Source organism: Pogona vitticeps, chromosome 6 (genome assembly GCF_051106095.1).
Source record: "Pogona vitticeps strain Pit_001003342236 chromosome 6, PviZW2.1, whole genome shotgun sequence".
Lineage (NCBI taxonomy): Eukaryota > Metazoa > Chordata > Lepidosauria > Squamata > Agamidae > Pogona > Pogona vitticeps.
In genome coordinates, this window is record NC_135788.1 from 93085208 (window position 1) to 93104704 (window position 19497).

The 19497-nt window shown below is 42.0% G+C and overlaps 1 protein-coding gene across 1 annotated transcript; it reads right to left on the reverse strand.

Annotated features, from left to right (window-relative positions):
- Positions 1 to 5418: 5418 nt before the first annotated feature.
- LOC110074892 (keratin, type I cytoskeletal 14) lies at positions 5419 to 17633 on the reverse strand. Its single transcript, XM_020785621.3, has 8 exons — positions 16592 to 17633; positions 13181 to 13263; positions 12009 to 12165; positions 10684 to 10845; positions 10439 to 10564; positions 9260 to 9480; positions 7299 to 7339; positions 5419 to 5722 (listed from the first exon to the last, which is right to left on the reverse strand). Exons 1-8 carry the CDS (start codon positions 17078 to 17080, stop codon positions 5625 to 5627), a joined length of 1377 nt encoding a protein of 458 aa, XP_020641280.3. The 5' UTR covers positions 17081 to 17633; the 3' UTR covers positions 5419 to 5624.
- Positions 17634 to 19497: the final 1864 nt, after the last annotated feature.

Consider the following 19497-nt stretch of genomic DNA (forward strand, 5'->3'; position numbering starts at 1 on the left):
TCTGGATAAAACTCAACCAACTATGGTAGTCAATGTGGCAACATGAAAAACATATGACCCTCTACAATCAGAATAGCATACATAGAGTAAGTCAATGTATATCACATAGATCATTGGTATCTCATAAAATCCACCCCAGAGGTAGTGTTACACTTACTGTAACCCAGGATGGTGTAGATTGTTGTGCTATAGCTTCCATCATCTTTCACTGTTAACTGTGCTGGCTAAGGCTGGTGGAAATTACACTCCCAGCAACATCTGGAGGGTGACATTTTCTCTACCTCCTTGCCTCCCACCCCCAGATCTTAAGAGCAGCCCATAAGACTATTAACCTAACTGCACCACTGCACTGATGAGATTTATATATTTTAGACTCTTTTGGGGGGGGGCTCCTTCATTTTTTCACTGTGCAATTTTTCACATTGCGTGCCTTGTCCCATGGACAGATGACACATTTGTGACAGGAAAAATGCCCTCTAATTGTTTTGGAGTGCTGGTTTGACAAGGTTTCTACTTTTGAAATGATCGGCATGTAAAATACAAAGGGAGGATAATTTTTCAATAAACAGAATTTCTGGCCTTTAAGACGCCAATCACTTGCAAACTGCTTTGCACAATTCAGAGGGTGGTGCAGCATTTCTGTTGGCAAGCCTGGGATGGAATGGAAGGCCCACAAGATCTAAAGGGTCTTTGTTCAAGAATATGGTTGATCTCACAGGATTAGAATGAAGCCAGTTGAGTTGGTAAAGTTTTACTAGAAGACCATTCATTAAATGAAATCAATGTTGTCCTTTCTAATGAGTCCTTTTGACAGTATGATGAGGGTGAGTCATGGAACTGAAGATGACCTTCAGGGGAAGCTTTTCATAGTTTGCTGCAACCTTGGGTGACTCAGGTGTTCTTGGACGGCAATTTCCAGAAGCCTTCAACACCAGCGGTTCTAGCAGGGGTTTCTGGGAGTTGCAATCCAAGAGCATCTGGGTTACCCAAGGTGAGGAACCCATGATTTACTGCATACTGGAGGTGGCAACCTATGAGGATCAGAGCTGATAGACTCTTGCATCTTGACAGACTTATTGCAAAGAGAGGACTGTAGAGGCATGAATGTACCTGCTGGATGACATGCCTCTCAGGAAGCACACACATGATGAAGGCGGTCCTTGTTAACCATCCCCCTCATCCCCATAATCACTCCCCTGCCAAGAGGAATCTAAAAATGCGGGCAATTGGATCATTCTGTATCAACAAATGAGGAACACGGTTTTTTTTCAGTTATGTTCAATAATGTGAATCAAGGCAGGAAAGCACTGTCCTCCTTTTTACCCCTTCTTGTTCTTTCATTTGATCTCAGAGCTAACCTATATTTCATATTGTTTCCCCTGAAGTGAAGTAATCATCATCATATCCCTAATTATGCTTACAAGTAAAGCTTCAATTCACTTGTAGTTCTTCAAAGAATCTCTTAATATGAACACTGGTTAACCACTGTGTTTTTGATGTGCATATTTTATACATAGCAGCTACTCTTCTTCCCAGTCATTTCTTTTCTCCCCACACAAGCAAATCATCCCCTTTCATAGAAATGCTGTGAAGTCATTCCATCAGTTGATTTGCAGGAAAATGGCTTATCCGCAGTCTTTAAACAATTTAATTTAACAAATTTAACACTAGGAGACCCTGGAATTTTTCTTCCAAACTGGACTTCCAAAGTGCTGAGGGGAGGGACCCAAGAAATATGTAGCGGGAATTTTCATACACAGAATCGGTGTGTTGGAAAATTTCCCAATGTTGGCTGGGTAATTCTGAAAGTTGCAATCCGAAAGACTGAGCTTCCATCTTTCTGTGCAGAATAGCCAGAAGAAAACTGCTGGGTAGCTCAGTGGTTTAGGCATCTGGCTGTATAGCCAGAGGTTGGGAGTTGTTCAATAATCCCCAAAATGCCATTATTATACTAAGGGTAGACATAGCTGGCTGAATAGCTCAATGGTGTAGGTATTTGGCTGAGGAGCCAGAGGTTGGGATTTCAATTCCCTACTGTGACTCTTGTGAGAAGAGCCAGCCTGTGTAGCCTTAGGCAAGCTGCAGAGTCCCAGGGCACACCCAGAAGAAGTGAATAGTAAACTACTTATGAGTATTATCTACGTGGAAAACCCTGAAAAGGGTCACCATTAGTCAGAACTGAATTAAAAGCTTATTATTATTATTATTATTATTATTATTATTATTATTATTATTATTATTATTATTATTATTATTATTATTATTATTATTATTATTATTATTATTATTATTATTATTATTATTGTTGTTGTTGTTGTTGTTGTTGTTGTTGTTGTTGTTGTTGTTGTTGTTATTGTTATTGTTATTGTTATTGTTATTGTTATTGTTATTGTTATTGTTATTGTTATTGTTATTGTTATTGTTATTGTTATTCAAGATTGTTGTCTGGAAGCCAGGGCATCCCCCCAACCTTAAGACAGGCTGAGGCAGCTGCTTTGGGTAGCAGTCATGGAAAGCCATGAAAAGGCAGCAAATTCTCTCTTATTTCATTTGTTTATTTCAACTGCCAGGGAGGGGTAGAAGCCAGTAAGGGATTCCTTGCTGTATGTGCTGAAACAACCTGGCTGGCTTTGGGTGTAACGAGGCAGATGTGGGGGAGCCATTTGATCTTTTGGTTCTGTCAGGAAAACGTCTGCCAACCGTGACTGTTCCACCTGGATTGTTAACCACCGCTATGTTTATAGAATCAAGGAAGGGATCTAGGCCAGTAACATAATCCAATGCCTCATCAAAGAAGAAAATCCACTGTTATTTCTTTCAGGTGCTCATCTAGCCTCTGTCACAGAATCATAGATTCATAGAATAATTGAGTTGGAAGGGGCCTATAAGGCCTCTGAGATAAACCCTCTGCTCAGTGCAGGAGTCCAAATCAAAGCAGATCTGACAGATGGTTGTCCAAATTTCTCTTGAATGCCTCCAGTGCTGGAGCACTCAACAGCTCCCAAGGTAATTGGTTCAATTGTCATAGTGCTCTAACAGTTAGGATGTTTTTCCTGATAGCCAGTCTAAATCTGGCTTCCCATAGCTTGAGCCCATTCTTACACGTTCTGCATCCTGGGATTATTGAGAACAGATCCTGCCCCTCCTCTGTATGACTATCTTTCAAATACTGTATTGGAAAAGTGATATCCTATCTCCTGTCAGTTTTCTTTTCTCAAGGCTAAACACACTCAGTTCTTTCAGTCTTTTCTCTCTGAAGACCTCTAGTGAAAGAGAGCTGACCACTTTCTAAGGGAGTCTGTTCCACCATCAATGGCCCATACAGTCAGAAACTTCCTCCTAATGCTGCACTGAAATTCCTTGCTTGTAATTTGCACCTGCTGATTTTAATCCTACAACAGAGAAACATTTGCTGTCTCATCTGCATTTGAAGATTGCTATCATAGCACCTCTTAATCAGCTTTGCTCCAGGCTGTGTAGACGACAAGATCTATACAAGCAATCCGAATAAGTATTCTAGATACACCCTTTCCCACAATTGTATCTTCAACATATCTAAAAACAAGGCATTGGGAAGCTTCTCGTGTATTTCATTGATATTTTGCTAGCTGGGTCGACTCTGGGAGTTATGGGCCAAAAGAGTAACTTTTCCAAGTTCTTCTTCCTATCATTGAAATCTGAAATGGTGTCTCTGTATCTGTGAGCTAGCCTGGCCGTGGTGGCTGTTAGTTCGTTGCAATGTTGTTTGTTGTGTTAATCTGTTGCAGCAAAAACAACAGAGAATCTTGCAGTATGTTTAGGAGTCTTCAAAGTGCTGCAAGATTCTTTATGGTTTCAGCCTTGCCTTGCTGTGAGAGACAAGCTAAGCTAACATCTGCCTTTAACATTTCAAGAATAACTGCAGCAAATCCTGCAGGCATCAGGGTTTAAGAAGAAACCTTTCCAGATTGCAGGGTGGTGCTTCCTGGAAGCATCTCTTTTTTTGATCCATTGAGCACAGCTAGTTACAGTACTTCAGAGAAATGAGGAAAGGAGACAGCAGTGAAGGAAAATGGCACATCTTCTATAGCAGTGTTTCCAAAACAATGCGAGCCTTGGCTTCTGGAAGAGGTGATCCAAGAACACATGGGGACTTTCCACTTTCTTGACAAGGATTTAAGATATCGTGTCACAGGATTATAAGAAGTCATAAACTTGTGCTGTGTCCTCCAAATCTACTTGACCCTAATGAGTGATTACTATGGGGAGGATTTCTATGACATGTCATATTTTTTTCTGCAGCCTGTGTTTGAATTTATAAGTGGGTTTGGACATGTTTATGAGTAATCTGCTGAGAAAGGCCAAATTACTCATAAACAGATCTGAACTTGCTTGTGGGTAAAAGAATAGGTTGCAGAGAAAGCATGAAATGTCCTTGAAATCCTCTCCCTAGTGATTACAATTGGAGAAATTCCAAAGCTGCCCTTAGAGTATGCACAATTAATCACCTGCTAATGGGACATTCCTCTATAGGAAGCCTGCTGTCAATGCCTGGAGCTTCCTGGAAAAGTCCCCCTCCCAATCCTGAGCAGTACTTTTGCCATCATGCTGCCGCTCATCTGTTCTCCCTGAGCTGAGGAACAACTTCAACAGTGATGAGATACAGTGGACCCTCGAGTTACAGACGGCTTGACTTACAGACTTTTCGAGTTACAGACTTCTCTGGCCGCAGAATTTAGATTCGACTTGCAGCCGGAGAATCGACTTACAGACCAGAAAAAAAACAAAATGGAACAAAAATAGAATAAAAACTGCCAGTTATGGGATTAATCGGTTTTCAATGCATTGCAGGTCAATGGAGATTCGACCTACAGACTTTTCGACTTGCAGCCACCGTTCCAATATGGATTAATTCCGTAAGTAGAGGGTCCACTGTAAAACAGTACAATTCATTTACCTTGTAAGCCAGTTTAGGGCGAGGCCCCATTGAGAGTATTTTGCCCAATACCTGTTTCTGACACTGATCTCCCCATAATGGGAATTCCATTTCTCAAATCTTCATGGAAACCTACATTATATTTATTTATTAGGACATTTATATCCTGCCTTTTTTTCCCCAGGAGCTCTATGTGGTGCATATGCTTCTTTGCATCCTCCCTACTGGATATGCTCAGCGGTTTAGGTATCTGGCTGTGGAGCCAGAAGTTGAGAGTTTGATTCCCCAATTTGCCTCCTAGACATGTGATGGACTCGATGTTCCATAGGGTCACTTCTAGCTCTGCAGTTCTATGATAATGAGGATGAGGACGTTATCTTGATAACGGCATTGTAGGATAGGTTAGGCAGGGAGTCACAAGTGACTGGTCCAAGGTTGCCCAGTTAGCTTCATAGCTAAATAGGGATTTGAAGCCAGATCTACAACCATAAAAAAGCCCTACGTTTTTGCATGACTGGTGAAACAATTCTTTATTAGTTGTGCACAAGCAAGTTAGTTGGCTGGAAAGGCTACATAACTCTGGCTTTGCTTCTGTAATCATTTTGTTCACATACAGAGAGATATTTAGAAGAATACGCAATTGAAAAGGCATGGCAATGCTGCTGTTTTAAACGCTTTCACTTGTTTCCATGGCATTCTCCTCTCCTTTTCAGTAGGTGGACTGCTTGACCTGCTCACGGGAAGAGACTATCTTCCCATCTTCAACCTCCTCAACGATCATGCGGACTTGACGAGTTGTCTTGCTCACTGGGGAAAAAATGATGGGGGAGAGGTTTTAGTTTTTAGTTTAAGTCATCTTATCCAAGTCCATGACTCTATCCACTACACCACACTGGGAAGAAGAACTAAAAACTGAGGAGCAGCAAAAAGCAGGAAGTGACTTCAGAAGAGAAGGAGGAACGAAAAGCTTGACAGTAGCAATTTACATGTAGATTTTAAAAGACGAGAGAGAGAGAGAGAGAGAGAGAGAGAGAGAGAGAGAGAGAGAGAGAGAGAGAGAGAACCAGGCTCTTTATTTTCCTAATCCATATACCGTATTTTTCGCACCATAAGATGCACTTTTCCCCCACAAAACAGGGGGGTGGAAAGTCTGTGTGTCTTATGGAGCGAAGAAAACAGATTATATTTTCCTGTTTTCTTCTCCTAAAAAATTGGTGCGTCTTATGGAAAGGTGCGTCTTATGGAGCGAAAAATACGGTACATTCTGGTACTGATTATGGTGCCCTGTTCTATCATTCAGTTGATTTGGAATCTGTTTTAGGAGTCAACCAAGGTCTGGGTACATGTAGTTAAAGCATACAGGAAAGCTTGTATTAATCTCTTTTCCTCTAATGTACATGGGGTTACCAATGGTCAGAGCTGCCCAAAACGTCTTGGCACTTATGGCAAAGTAAAGAAAAATACTTCCTCCCCATACTAACTGGGAGCTGAGTCTTGTGGGTTTCTTGAAAGACAGTAGGCCTATTAAGTCACTGCTTGCCTATGACAATATATTTAGAAAGAGGTGCCCAGCCCCTTTTCTGTCCATGATTGCTATACCCACGTGGAAGGTGACATGCCTGAAAAGGAGGCTTTCCCATCTGCACATAAGATCTCTCAGTGCATGCAAAAAATCTGCTTTCTGGAGTTCTTATCTATGTGTAGTGCTTACACATCAGCAGGACACTTTTGTTCTTCTGACACATTGCTGTCCACATGGAGAAAGAGATAATAGAGAGAGGAGGGACTAGGTGGTCCTTTCTTCCCTCCTAAACATATTGCCAAGATCAATATGAGTAACAACTAGATTGTACTTCCCTTGTTCCTGGTCTCCCTATGCGTCTGCTCAGAAGCAATGAGCAAGCAGCTATTCAAAATGGTGAACTTATTTGAGGGGGGGGGGTAGATTTCAGCACATTGGATAGCTTCTATAAAGTTCAGACTAAAAACCACAGCAATTTTACTGTTCCACTAATATTGGAGTTAATAGCCTTTGTTCAAAAGTTAGCCCCTTTGACTTGACTCAGAAGGATTCCCAAATGTAGATTAAAAACAAAAACTGAAAAGAGTATGTGGCAACTTCACAATTAACAGGTTTCTTGTAATGCAAGGTTTGGCTATCTGTCTATCTGTCTGTCTGTCCGTCCGTCCGTCTGTCCGTCTGTCCATCCGTCTGTCCGTCCGTCCATCTGTCCGTCCGTCCCATAAAATTCTATACTGCCTGATTAATGCTGGCCACTACTCTGGACAGTTTACATCAAAAGTTTACACTATCAAATATTGTAACAAATTTCTTATATAAATCATACAAAATTGCAGCCCCAAAGTTTTAATGCATTCTTACCATCTTTTCCAGATATAGCCGCGTTGTACTGGGAACTGATGCTACGTTTTTTTAAAAAGGAAAAAAGAACATGGCCAAATTAGAGAGATGAACAGCTTTTCTAAGACATTATGGAAAAACCAATAGAAGTCTGCTAAAATTACCTCTTTTAAAATATGAAAACAGGCTGAACACAACTTAAAGAAGAATCAGCTCATTGCTTAATAACTTTTAACCACATAATGGATCAGTCTATTAAAGAAATGTTAATAATACCAGTATCTGAATAGAATACACTTTCAAGGAACTGAGGAAATAACTGACTATTTAAGGAACAATAACTACCAATTATACTAAAGGTGAAAATAAAATTAAAATAAAAAGTATCTTATATCTGATGAAGTAAACTTGTCCATGAAAGCTCACATTAATAAGTATAAGTTAGCCACCACATTTTTGTCTTTTTTTTTTACTTTTTTTTTTTTATTTATTTCGTTTTCACCTATAATGCTTGCAGACTAACATGGCTACACCTTTTATGAATAAATTACAAAGCCTGCTTGTGGCTTGTGTGCTTTTTAAAATTCCAAAGTCAAAATGGTCTCAGAACAGCAAGAAGTATTCCCTTTACTCTTGGCCTTGCTGATTAAAATTCTTAGCCAATTCAAAATAGCTGCACTCACTAAATATTAGCAGTTAATTAACTTCACAAACTGGTTAAATCTTACAAAACGAGTTAGATTCTGTGTCCAGAAAAGGTGAGGATAGATAGTCCAGCTGGGCTCCTCTTTAATCTGAGCATTGCAAAGAATGGGTGGGGAACAGGGTGGAGAAATCATCCTGGCCAGATGTTGAGGCTGCAGTATCTCTAATCTTATGGCCCTAAGAGTCATAACAGTTGGCTGCCTAGAGAGTTCACTGTGTACAGTCTATGAATTGCACTTTATGTGCCTCTAAAATAACTTAGGGCAAGGCTGAGGAATTTGTGCCCCTGTAGAGGTTGTTGTACGACCCATCCTCTGCCACTATTAGCTATGTTGGTTAAAACTGATAGGGAGATGCAATTCAGAAGTATCTGGAGGGCCAAACATTCCCCATCTCTAATCCAGGGATCTGGAAACTGCTCAGCATTAAGAGTCTCTGAACCAACTGCAACCAATACCATTGCATGGGAAAAGAAGGGCTGAACTCACACTACAGTATTTGCTATTGTCATGTGGTGTCCAAGTAATACAGAAACAATCCTGATAGCTATATAATCCACCCTAACAGCACCTTCAAATGTAGACATCCAGAGTGAAATATCACAAGAAAGATGTTCCATTAAACGGCCAAGCCTCAAGCCATTTAAGACTTTGAAGGTTAAAACCAATACCTTGAATTAAGCCTAGCCCACCACTTACAACTGGGGCAGTGTGAAAAACTGTGGGTCTTCTCTTCCTCTCAGCCTGTATTGCCAGGATCTATTCAACCGTTCTGCTCATGAAATGGTCTGTTATAAGTCTAAGGAACTCTCCAGTATCTCTTGTTCATATAAGGGGGGATCAGTGTCTCTTTGCACAAGCAGAAGTCTCATATACTTGTAGAACAGAAAACAGGGAAATCCCTTGTTACAGTTAGGGCTGTACACTGGCTCTGGCCGAAGGTAGATTATTAACCAAGTCAATCTTATTTGGACCTATTTGTTATGAGGTCTGGATCAAAACAGAATTGGCTAAGTCTGTATTTGCAAATAAATCCAAATATTCTCAAATATTGTAAACCTCCAGTGACTTCCTGCCAAATGGGAATGAAACCCAAATAAGCAATGTGCTCATGCAATGTCATGCTACAGTGAGATGTTGAAGCAATTTGAGCAACCATTATGGATCTGGAATCTCTTTGCTCGCACTTGTCTCTCATAAGCCATTTTAGATCATCTTTCTCACCATCCCTTCCCAGAATAGCAATCCCTGCTTCTACTCCCACCCCACTTTACATACTGAGCTTCCTCTCCTTCCAGCAGGCGACGGTAGGTGGCAATTTCCTGTTCCAGGCGGGTCTTGACGTCAAGAAGTGTCTTGTATTCCTGGTTCTGGCGCTCCATGTCACACCTCAGCTCAGCGAGCTGCTCTTCCACGCTGGTAATCATGATCTGGATTTGGCTAAGCTGGCTGCCATAGCGACCTTCTGTTTCTGCCAGGGTGCCTTCCAGTGCTGCTTTCTGGGAGAATAGAAATTAATGGGAAAGAAGCTTGAGTGCCATGGCACTATTTAATAGTCAGACCTCATAGACAGCATTAGGGACCTCAAGCCCTCAAGAAAAGCCAGCTGCCTCATAAACTAAGATTAAAAAATTCCTCAGATTTGCATTTCCCTATGAAAATATTATTCTCACACCTCCCAAGACTGGCACTAGAATGAAGTACTTCAAGTCCCCAAAGTTCATACATTATCAAGGCACATAATGTGTTCTGAGGAGTTAAAATATGTAAAGAACCATTTATGTGTTTGAAAAAGGCTCATGATGAAAAAAATATATATTTGAGAAATGTATACAAAAATGCTCCGGTCAATGAGGAAATGTATACTAATATACGCTTGAATTTCCATGAGGGAAGGTTGGGACATTCTTCAATCTGATATTGTATTGAGAAGGGTAAGAGCACCTGTGAGATACTAAGCAATGCAGCAATAATGAAACTGAGAGGGCTAGGAAATGAAATATTACAAATAATGACACAATCTGTAAAATGTTACTTTTCCGGGTATTACTATATGATAATCTACATATTGCAAAATATTATGACAATAGGTAATGCCATCCCAGCTCCCGCCAACTTACCTTTACCTTTACCTTACCCTATCCATTGATTTTGATTAGACTTAACTGACACAACTGACGTTTTCTAGATCAACTCCTATGGCTTTCTTTTCATTTACTTGCAGTTTTCCTGCACTATTTAGGGAATACAATTAGTACCAACAGGATGAAATGTACACTGTGGGTAATCCTAAATCTGTCACATATGCTAAGTCACTGTGACAAGATAGCCTGGAACTGGACTAGAATGTGAAAAAGATGCACTGGAATGTAGAAGCTCAAAAAAAGTGAATGAGAGAGAACTAGGGATCTTTTGGAGACCCTGGCTCGATTTTGCACCACGTCCATACTCCCATACCATGCTAAGTTGAGTCTGAAGTTCTATCTCCAAGCCTTGAATGGTCCGCCTCAGTTCTGTGATCTCAGTCTTGCTGGTCTGCAACTGCTCTGAATGAGTGGCCACTTCACGGTTCAGCTCTTCAGTCTGAGAGGAAAAAGAAGATGTACTGCTTACATGCATGTCAGACAGCTAAAGGTCCTTTTAGGAACATCAGACATTCTTACTTTAGATGAACCCTATTCATCTTCGAAAGGAAGACCCACCTTGGTGAAGAACCACTGTTCGGCATCTTTGCGGTTCTTCTCTGCCAAGGCCTCGTATTGTTCACGCATCTCAGCCAAGATCTTGGTCAGGTCCACCCCTGGAGCAGCATCCATCTCCACTGAGATTTCTCCACCCAACTGGCTTCGGAGAACAATCATTTCCTGTGAGCAGGGGAAAGTCAGAAAGTGTGTCTGCATTTTCCATTTCAAAACTCATAAGACATTCCCTGATATCAGGGTAGTGTGGACGGCATATAAATTAAATATAAATTAAATAAATAAATAAAATAAATAAATATCAGTAAAATTACTAATCTGAGTTGTACATCTACAGTAGAACTGCTTACTTCAGAGATTGATAACTTCTGGCCTTCCAGGTGTTTGCTTAATTGCCATTCCTATCACTCTATACCATTGGCTGGTCTTTCTGGGGATGATGGAAACTGGAGGCCAACAATATCTGAAGGGCCACAAATTTGCCAGCCCTGGTCCATTCTGACTGGGAGCAGTTTCCCTGCCATGTCAGATTTTGGGCCCACTGCCATTTTGGAACACATAACATCTTGACTTTAATTTGATTCATTTCAAGCTCAGATTACCAAGAAGCAGTGAATACTAAATAGTCTTCATTCATATAGTTTATTCACAGTTGACTCTTCTGGGTTATAAGATATCAAGTCATTGTGGGTCATACTAGGACCCCAGGGAAAGAAGCCCCCTTCCTGGAGTCCTGCAATTAATTAACGCCACAAACAAGAAATAAGTAACTACAAAGGCTAGAGAATGCCACCCAAATTGTGCACATGACACTTCTGTATTTTGTATTCATGAGCCAGGGCAGGAAATTGTAGGCCCTGTTTGTACCTTAGATACTTATTTTTGCAGAGTTAGAAATCTTAGTTTGGATTTTGCCACCAATTGTAATTATTGTCATTGCCATCACACAGCAATATATGAAGGGCTGTAAGCTGCTCACATCTGCTTTGGGAGGACAGAATCTAGGATTTTCTGCATGCAAAAGATGTGTTCTCCCACCAAGCCATGGTCCCTCTTTGGTGTCATAGTCCCACAACATAAAGTTATCCTTACACAGACTCCGACTGGCTTTTAGAAAGCTCTGAGTTAGTAAACTCCACCACAAACCACTGTAAATGGAGGCTAGCACTAGAACACTAAAGGCCAAATCACAAAGTACAAAAAAGGCACATAGCCTATTGATTACAGCCTGAGTTGCAGTCTGACCAACATATGTAGGATTTTCAAGCATTTTCCCTGCACACCTCTTGCTTACATGTTACAGATTTATTGGTGGCTTTGACTCTCACCTCCTCATGGTTCTTCTTGAGATAAGCCAGCTCCTCCTTCAAGTTCTCGATTTGCATCTCCAGATCTGCCCTGGCCAGGGTCAGCTCATCCAAGACTCTGCGTAGACCATTGATGTCAGCCTCCACGTTTATACGCATAGCTTGCTCAGTCTCAAACCTGGAAGTACAAAGAAAGGATAAATTAAAATACAAATCTATGCCCTACATCCCCACTCTCCACCACCACTTTTGATCCCATATAATTGGGTTGCACATCCTGCAGTCCACCAGATGTGGTTAAACTGCAACTCCCCATCATCCTCCACCATTAACTCTGCTGGCTAGGATTGATGAAATTTGTAGCTCAAAACAGCTGCAGGGCCAGGAGTTACCCATCCCCTGCCATATATAGATGGTATTATGGTGTTACGTGCTTTCTTCCTTTCAGTTATATTTCTATTGCCAAGCCTGTTTTGAAACATTTGCTGTCCAAGTCAACTTACCCTGTTTCTATGAAAATAAGACCTAACCTGAAAATAAGCTCTAGTATGATTTTTAAAGATGCTCATAATATAAGCCCTACCCCAAAAATAAGCCCCAGTTAAGTTAAACCCTGCCCTCCACCAGTGTGCAGCAACCAGAAGAAGATGACATGACTGTATTTGAATAAATGTAGATTGTTGTACTTAAAAAAATCCCCTGAAAATAAGCCCTAATGCATTTTTGAAACAAAAATTAATATAAGACCCTGTCTTATTTTGGGGGAACACAATAGTTCTTTTTGCCTATCGTAGTTCTCATCATGAATGATGTTTGCCTGTTTTCATCTAAAATTTTTGATGACGCTGGATCAACCTGGTACAGAGCTTCGGAAATGGCTTGGATTATGTCTGAAACATTTCTGGATTACAACTCCCAGAATGCCAGAGCTTGACACAATCACTGGCTGTGTTGGCTGGGGATTCTGGGAGTTTGAACTGAAAAAGTAACATTTCTAAGCTCTTTACCAGGTGCCATTTGAGAGCTCAGAAAATATGAGAGCATCACCACTACCCAATCCTGAGGTCAAATGCCATTTCTTCTTATGCCTGAAGCAATCTCACCAGTTAAGCATGCCAGGTCCTATTCCAAATTAATGAATGAGGTTTCCCCACTGCCCACAGGTTTCCTGTGGTGAAAACAAATAAACATACTTGGATCTGAAATCATCAGCAGCCAGACGAGCATTGTCAATCTGCAGGAGAAGGTTGGCATTGTCAATCGTGGCAGTCAATATCTGGAAAGAGAATATGCATACACTAAAGAACAGTTTTAAGAAGATGTGTTCAAATTTGAGTAGGAGTGAGGCTAGTATTATTAGAGTTGAGGCATAGGGCACTATTTAGAATGCAAATTAGGAAAAGCTGCATTTCTGGACTACAATCTTCACGCCTATTGGGGGATTCTAGGAGTTGTAATTGAAAAATTACGTGTTCTAATAACCATTGGACCCAAACTAGGTAATTGCAGGCAGGATATCATTAGACACAAGTTCTGGCAGAAGGTAAAATATACCCATTCATCTTAGGAGGGTAGAGCTCATTCTCCATGTTGTAAATTAGCTTGCTTTTTTTCCATGGTTATCAGGAATTAATTATAGGCATCATTTGCAAGCCTGAGTGTTCAGACACACAGCTTTGAAGGAACTGCATGTTTGGAGGGAAAATGCTATAGCGGCAGGATACGTGCATTTCCCTGAGGGTGTGAGTGGATTTATTGAATGACAATTAAAACTTCTAAGGTAAGAGGGTCAGTTCTATCTATCCAACAGGTTGCTGCACTCCTCACTGCTACTATCTGGTTGTCTCTATTCATATGTAACTGTTTAGAGTAGGGTGGCTAAAGTTCCCGCTCCTGCTGTAATAAGGAAGAGATTGATTCTCTCTAGTTTCTAGTGTTATTCATCTACCACTCTTAACTGTCAGCTTCTAACATTTAGAGGGGATTTGTTTAAGGCAGCTTAAGCCTGGAAATGTTACATTTCTAGAACTCAGCTCCGGGAACCTCCAGAATAGGGGCTCCTTGGACTCGTCCTCAGGGCCAGCTCTAAAATAAATAGTTCCCTGGGTTGAGGAGTGCTGTTGGTGCTTCCCCTTGTTGGTCAGGTCAGCCTGGTGCAGCTTAGCACCCCTTCCATCCATTGCCCCAGATGGGGGTATCTCCTCAGCTCATACACACCCCTATGAAGCCACCACTGGTAGTCCAGAACAATCAGCCTTTGTAAGCTCTGACGGCAACTATGTGAATCTGGAGGCCAGCAGTACAATTTGCATACTGAAATATACCACTTTGAACTTCAAAAGGAAGGACAACGCTGGATAGATGAATGGGTGAGCAAGAAAGGAGTCATCTGGGAGCAAAGAAAGAGGCCTCCGGGCATGGCATCTTTCTGACTCATCTCTTCTCCTGTGAAAGGCATTCTATTTGACAGGGCTGATGTAACATTGAATTAAATAGATTTGATATGATTCTTTGTTTATTTAGCAAATTAAGTGATCAAAGTGCTCCCCTAATCACTCACCTGAGCATAGCACAAGATCAATCACATTGCAACTGTTACTCATTACGCGTGTCATACAAGACTAGACAAAAGAGAGAGTCATGCTCTGTCAGAGCCATGTCACAGCCGTGCCATCCCCACCCTGCCCTTAAGGAATCTCCGTCACCTAGTGATCTCAGCCGCTTGGCGGTAAGAGCACATACCTGGAACATAAGCAACATTCATTACCTGTCAGCGGATTTCTACAGTATAGTCTTCACTTACAACTCCTTCTTTTCAGAGAGATCTTTTTGTGGATCATCAAAGCTCAGAAGAATTACTTCCTCTAACTACAACTTCCAGTATCACCCAGCCTGTGTGGCATAGATTCTGGGAGTTGCAGTCCAATAAAATAGCTCTCTCAGTCACAAAAATGAAACTCCTATAATCCTTGGAATGATGCTTATAGCTTCTTCTGTCTTAGCTTTATACCTGTTCAGTGGCAGCATTGAGCTTCTCTTGGTACAGGATTTTGATTATGCTGGCAGGTAATTTTTATTCTTTAAAAATGATATTCATTGCAAAATTTGCACAACTCTAAATAAGGGTCTGGACTGGCTGAACAACTCAGGGAATCAGGCTACAAAGTCAGAGGTAAGGAGTTTGATTCCCCATTGTGCTTCCCAGAAGAACCAGCCTGTGTGGCCTTGGGCAAGCTGCACTGTTCCAGGATGCTTCCAGAAAAGGGGAATGGTAAACCACTTCTGAATATTCTGTACCTAGAAAACCTTGAAGGGGGTCACCACAAGTCATGGACAACTTGAGGGCACACAATTACTGTTATTATTAAATAAGGATCCATTTGCACATCTAAAATTATTTTTAATCACGTATTCAAAATATAATGTGTGATTGAGACAAAGATGCGTTTGGAAACATATTTATAACACAGGTATAAATAAAAGATTGGATTGAAGTTTCTATGAAGTGGAATTGTTTGTACATAATGTGTGGAAAGGCCCTTAATGCATGCATTCCTACATGGCACCCAAAACAGCAGCTGAGCTACAGCATCCACCCTCAGGAGACATTATGACCAGTGGATATACTAGCAGTACATAATACAGTCTCGGTTAAAGCAAAGCAAAGCGTGCTGCTTATATACCGCCCGCCCCATAGCGCTTCAAACACTCTCTGGGCGGTTTACAATTTTAATTATGCAGGCTACACATTGCCTCCCCCCCCCCCCAGCGAGCTGGTTACTCATTTTACCGACCTCGGAAGGATAGAAGGCTGAGTCAACCTTGAGCCGGCTACCTGGGATTTGAACCCCAGGTTGTGAGCACAGTTTTAGCTGTAGTACAGCGGTTTAACCACTGCGCCACGAGGTTACCTGGAGAGTGCTAGGTTGGGATAGGCTGCCTAACATATATGCCCTCTAGCAAGCCAAACATTCTTCATTGCATCCCAATTTATACATGGAGGATTGCAAATGTCAAACAGCACAGCTGGGCAGGATTGCCTTAGGATATCAAGTGCAAAAACAATGGTAGCTTCAGAACTGTTTTGGTCGACTGCTCCCAGAATTCCACAGGAAGCACAGCCACAGAGGGATGTTGAAGCTATCCTGGGAGTTATAGTCCAAAGAAGTAACTTTTTCCAGCAATGGTCTATACTAGCAACGACATGCATGACTAGAATTAGAATGGAAACCCATTTAAAATTTCGAATGCCTTGATGCAAAGCTGGAGCATTTGTGGCCTTCCAGATGTCAATGGACTCCTATGCCCATTTGTCCCTCATTGGTGGCCTTGTTGGCTGGGCCTGATGAGAAACATAATTCAACACCACCTGACAGGCCAGTGATTTCACAGCCCTAAGACATGTGCTTGGGGTTTTTTTTGTCTGTTTTTGCCAAAAAGTGGTCTATGATGTCCATATCCATGTTGCTGATATTGGGTTCATAAACTTATTTGAGTACTTGCAACCCAAGGGTTACATCCCCTTCAATTCAGCTTTTTTATATCTTTTGCTCCTTTTGTTAATGCCCTCTGCCCTCCCTCCCATATATAATATCTTGACCTACCTTGCTGCGGAGATCTTCAATACTCCTGTAATATGGAGTGTAGTCACGTTCTGGACCAGGTCCTTGTTTCTTGTACCACTCCTTGATCTTAACCTCCAGCTCAGTGTTGGCTTCCTCCAAGGCCCGCACCTTATCCAGGTAGGCAGCCAGGCGGTCATTCAGGTTTTGCATGGTCGCCTTCTCACCCCCAGCCAGAAGGCCATCACCGGCAGCGACAAAGGTGCCACCCAAGCCACCACCAAATCCTCCTCCAAAACCACCCCCGAGGCCAGCCCCAAAGCCGCTGCCCACAAAGCCCCCACCAAGGGCACTGCCGACTCCAGAGACATAGCGGGAAGTAGAGACAGACATGCCCCCAATTCCTCCATGGACGCTGGGAGCTCTGTATCCCCCACCAAGATGGACAGAGGAAAGCCGGGAGGAAGCCCCACCGAAAGAGGGTCCCTTCACCGAGGAGGAAGAGGTGTACTGCCTATAAGAAGTGGTCATGTTGCTGGGAAATGGAGGCAGCCAAGAGAGAAATCCTTCTTGTGTGCAAAGTGGCTCAAGCTTTGTCTGTATCCCCTCTTATATCGAGAAGGGTGGGGTTACCACAATGGAGTAAAAAAAAAATCTATCTTTTGCATTCCCTCAAGGTTTCATCACCTCCGGTACCCAAGCCAAATTCCCCAATGCCTGTTTCATGTTCAGAAGTGGAAACTGTCTCTTCAAAACAGGGCAGGGTTTCTTTGCATTTACCTGTTCCTTCCTTTGTTCCTAAAAGTGTCGTCAGCTCTTACTCAGATGGGCTGGTCCTTCACCCAAGGCGATGCATATTTTTCTGTACCAAGACCATGGAATGTTAAGAGTTGCTCCTGTGCCGTCCTCCTTCATGCCTGTCTGAAAAGTCAGGGCTCTCCAGCTCCCTGCCCACTCCCAGTTTTGTCTTTTGCCAGCAGCCAGCAGCCTCGAGTACCTTCCAGAATGTCAAGTGCAGACTCTCTGCCTCAGGCAATGTTCAGCATTTCTCCTCTTGATTCTTCAGAGTTTATTCCTTTAAAAAAAAAAGCATTCAAGCAAAGGACTTAGTGGTAGGTCTATGAGTTGGGTTTTCTTGACTGCAAACTGAAACATTCTGGGTGAAACAACAAAACTGTTTTCCATCACAGTAGCCTTTACTGCCACAGTTATAATATGCCTTAGCTAAATGGAGGAGCCTTGCTAGAAGGCCTGGATCCTTGTTGCGTCAACTGTCCAGGTGCTGACAGTGGATAATCAATTCCAAGGTCCCTGATATCCCCCCTTATGGCTTTTTATCTTTGTTCTCCAGATAGGTAAAGGTAAAGGTTCCCCTTGACAATTTTTGTCCAGTCGTGTTCGACTCTAGGGGGCAGTGCTCCTCCCCGTTTCCAAGCCATAGAGCCAGCGTTTTGTCTGAAGACAATCTTCCGTGGTCACATGGCCAGTGCAATTTAGACACGGAACGCTGTTACCTTCCCACCGAGGTGGTCCCTATTTATCTACTCACATTTGCATGCTTTCGAACCGCTAGGTTGGCGGGAGCTGGGACAAGCGACGGGAGCTCACTCCGTCGCGTGGATTCGATCTTACAACTGCTTGGTCTTCTGACCCTGCAGCACAGGCTTCTGCAGTTTAGCCCGCAGCGCCACCACATCCCAAACTGTTCTCCAGATACATGTACTAATTTTAAAGTAATTCTTTACTTCCTCGTTTCTCAGAGGCAACTGAAACTATAAACAAGTTACTTCTAAAAAACAATTGCAAAAAATCACAAGGTAGAACAGGAAGCAGCATTGGAATCATTGTGCTAATCTGCCTCCTTCATTTTGTAAGACCACCCATCCTATCACTACGAGAGTCACTGAAGTTAGTTATATCATGGAAGAATTTACATTGGCCTTTCCTTTAATTATTGGGGTGGGTGGGTAGCAGAACTTAGACCAAGTAACTGGTTCATTGTAACTGGCTCATACCCATCTGCTAGGGTAGTGACATACATCACCAAAAAGGAGGATAAAAGAGAATACTAATTTGCAGGAAATGACATATGCTAATTTACGTGTGTTGACAGGATAGCTCCTTGGGTTAGGTATCTGGTTGTAGAGCCAGAAGCTGGGAGGTTTGATTCCCTCCTGAGAGAAGAGCCAGCCTGTGTGGCCTTGGGTAAGCTGCACATTCCCAGAGTGCCCCCAGAAGAAATGAATGCTAAACCACTTCTGACTACTCTCTGCTTAGGAAACCCTGGAAAGGATCGCCACAAGTCAACATTGACTTGATGGCACATTGTTATATTAATGTATATATATGGATGCAAAACTGGAAATGATTTTTCAGTTCTTCAATTAGAATTATAGTACATCTGACTTGTGCACCTGGTACATCTTCTGTGGACGGACAACTTAAAAGTCCATGATCTCCTCCTTTCTTTTTTTACATCCAACTGGAACCTGATAACAGTCCCTTGAAAAGGAGGATTGTTTCTTGCTGGCAGCACGTCAAATAGACAGCTCTCTTCTGTAAAAGAAGACACATACCCTACTATCTGCAGTGCCTTTGTTCGGGTTCCAGCAGGTCTTTCCTTACCTTCTCACACAATAAATACCTGTGTTTTAATCTGGTCACTGGTGCAGCAAGGATACTAGTTTAATCTGGTTACTGAGAGGTATTGGCCATAATCCTATTCATTTCAACCCTGCACAAAATGGCCATTGTCCTCTTGCTGAGATTTGCTTCAGGAAGTATTCATCGTTATGCACATAGAAGCGTTGTTGTTGTTGATTACTTTAATACTGCCCCATTAGTGTCGAAGCACTATTCTGGGCGGTTTACAAGAGGTTAAAATCAAACTCCACAAAACAATAAACACTAAATTGCAACATAAATAACAAAAGCATAGCCTAAGACAT

Excerpts from the sequence above, each read along its gene's own strand:
- LOC110074892 (XM_020785621.3), bottom strand. The coding sequence starts at position 17,080 with ATGACCACTTCTTATAGGCAGTACACCTCTTCCTCCTCGGTGAAGGGA. Across the intron at positions 13,264-16,591 it reads TTGAAGATCTCCGCAGCAAG|ATATTGACTGCCACGATTGA; the intron begins GTAGGTCAAGAT and ends TTCTCTTTCCAG. Across the intron at positions 12,166-13,180 it reads GCTGATGATTTCAGATCCAA|GTTTGAGACTGAGCAAGCTA; the intron begins GTATGTTTATTT and ends TTGTACTTCCAG.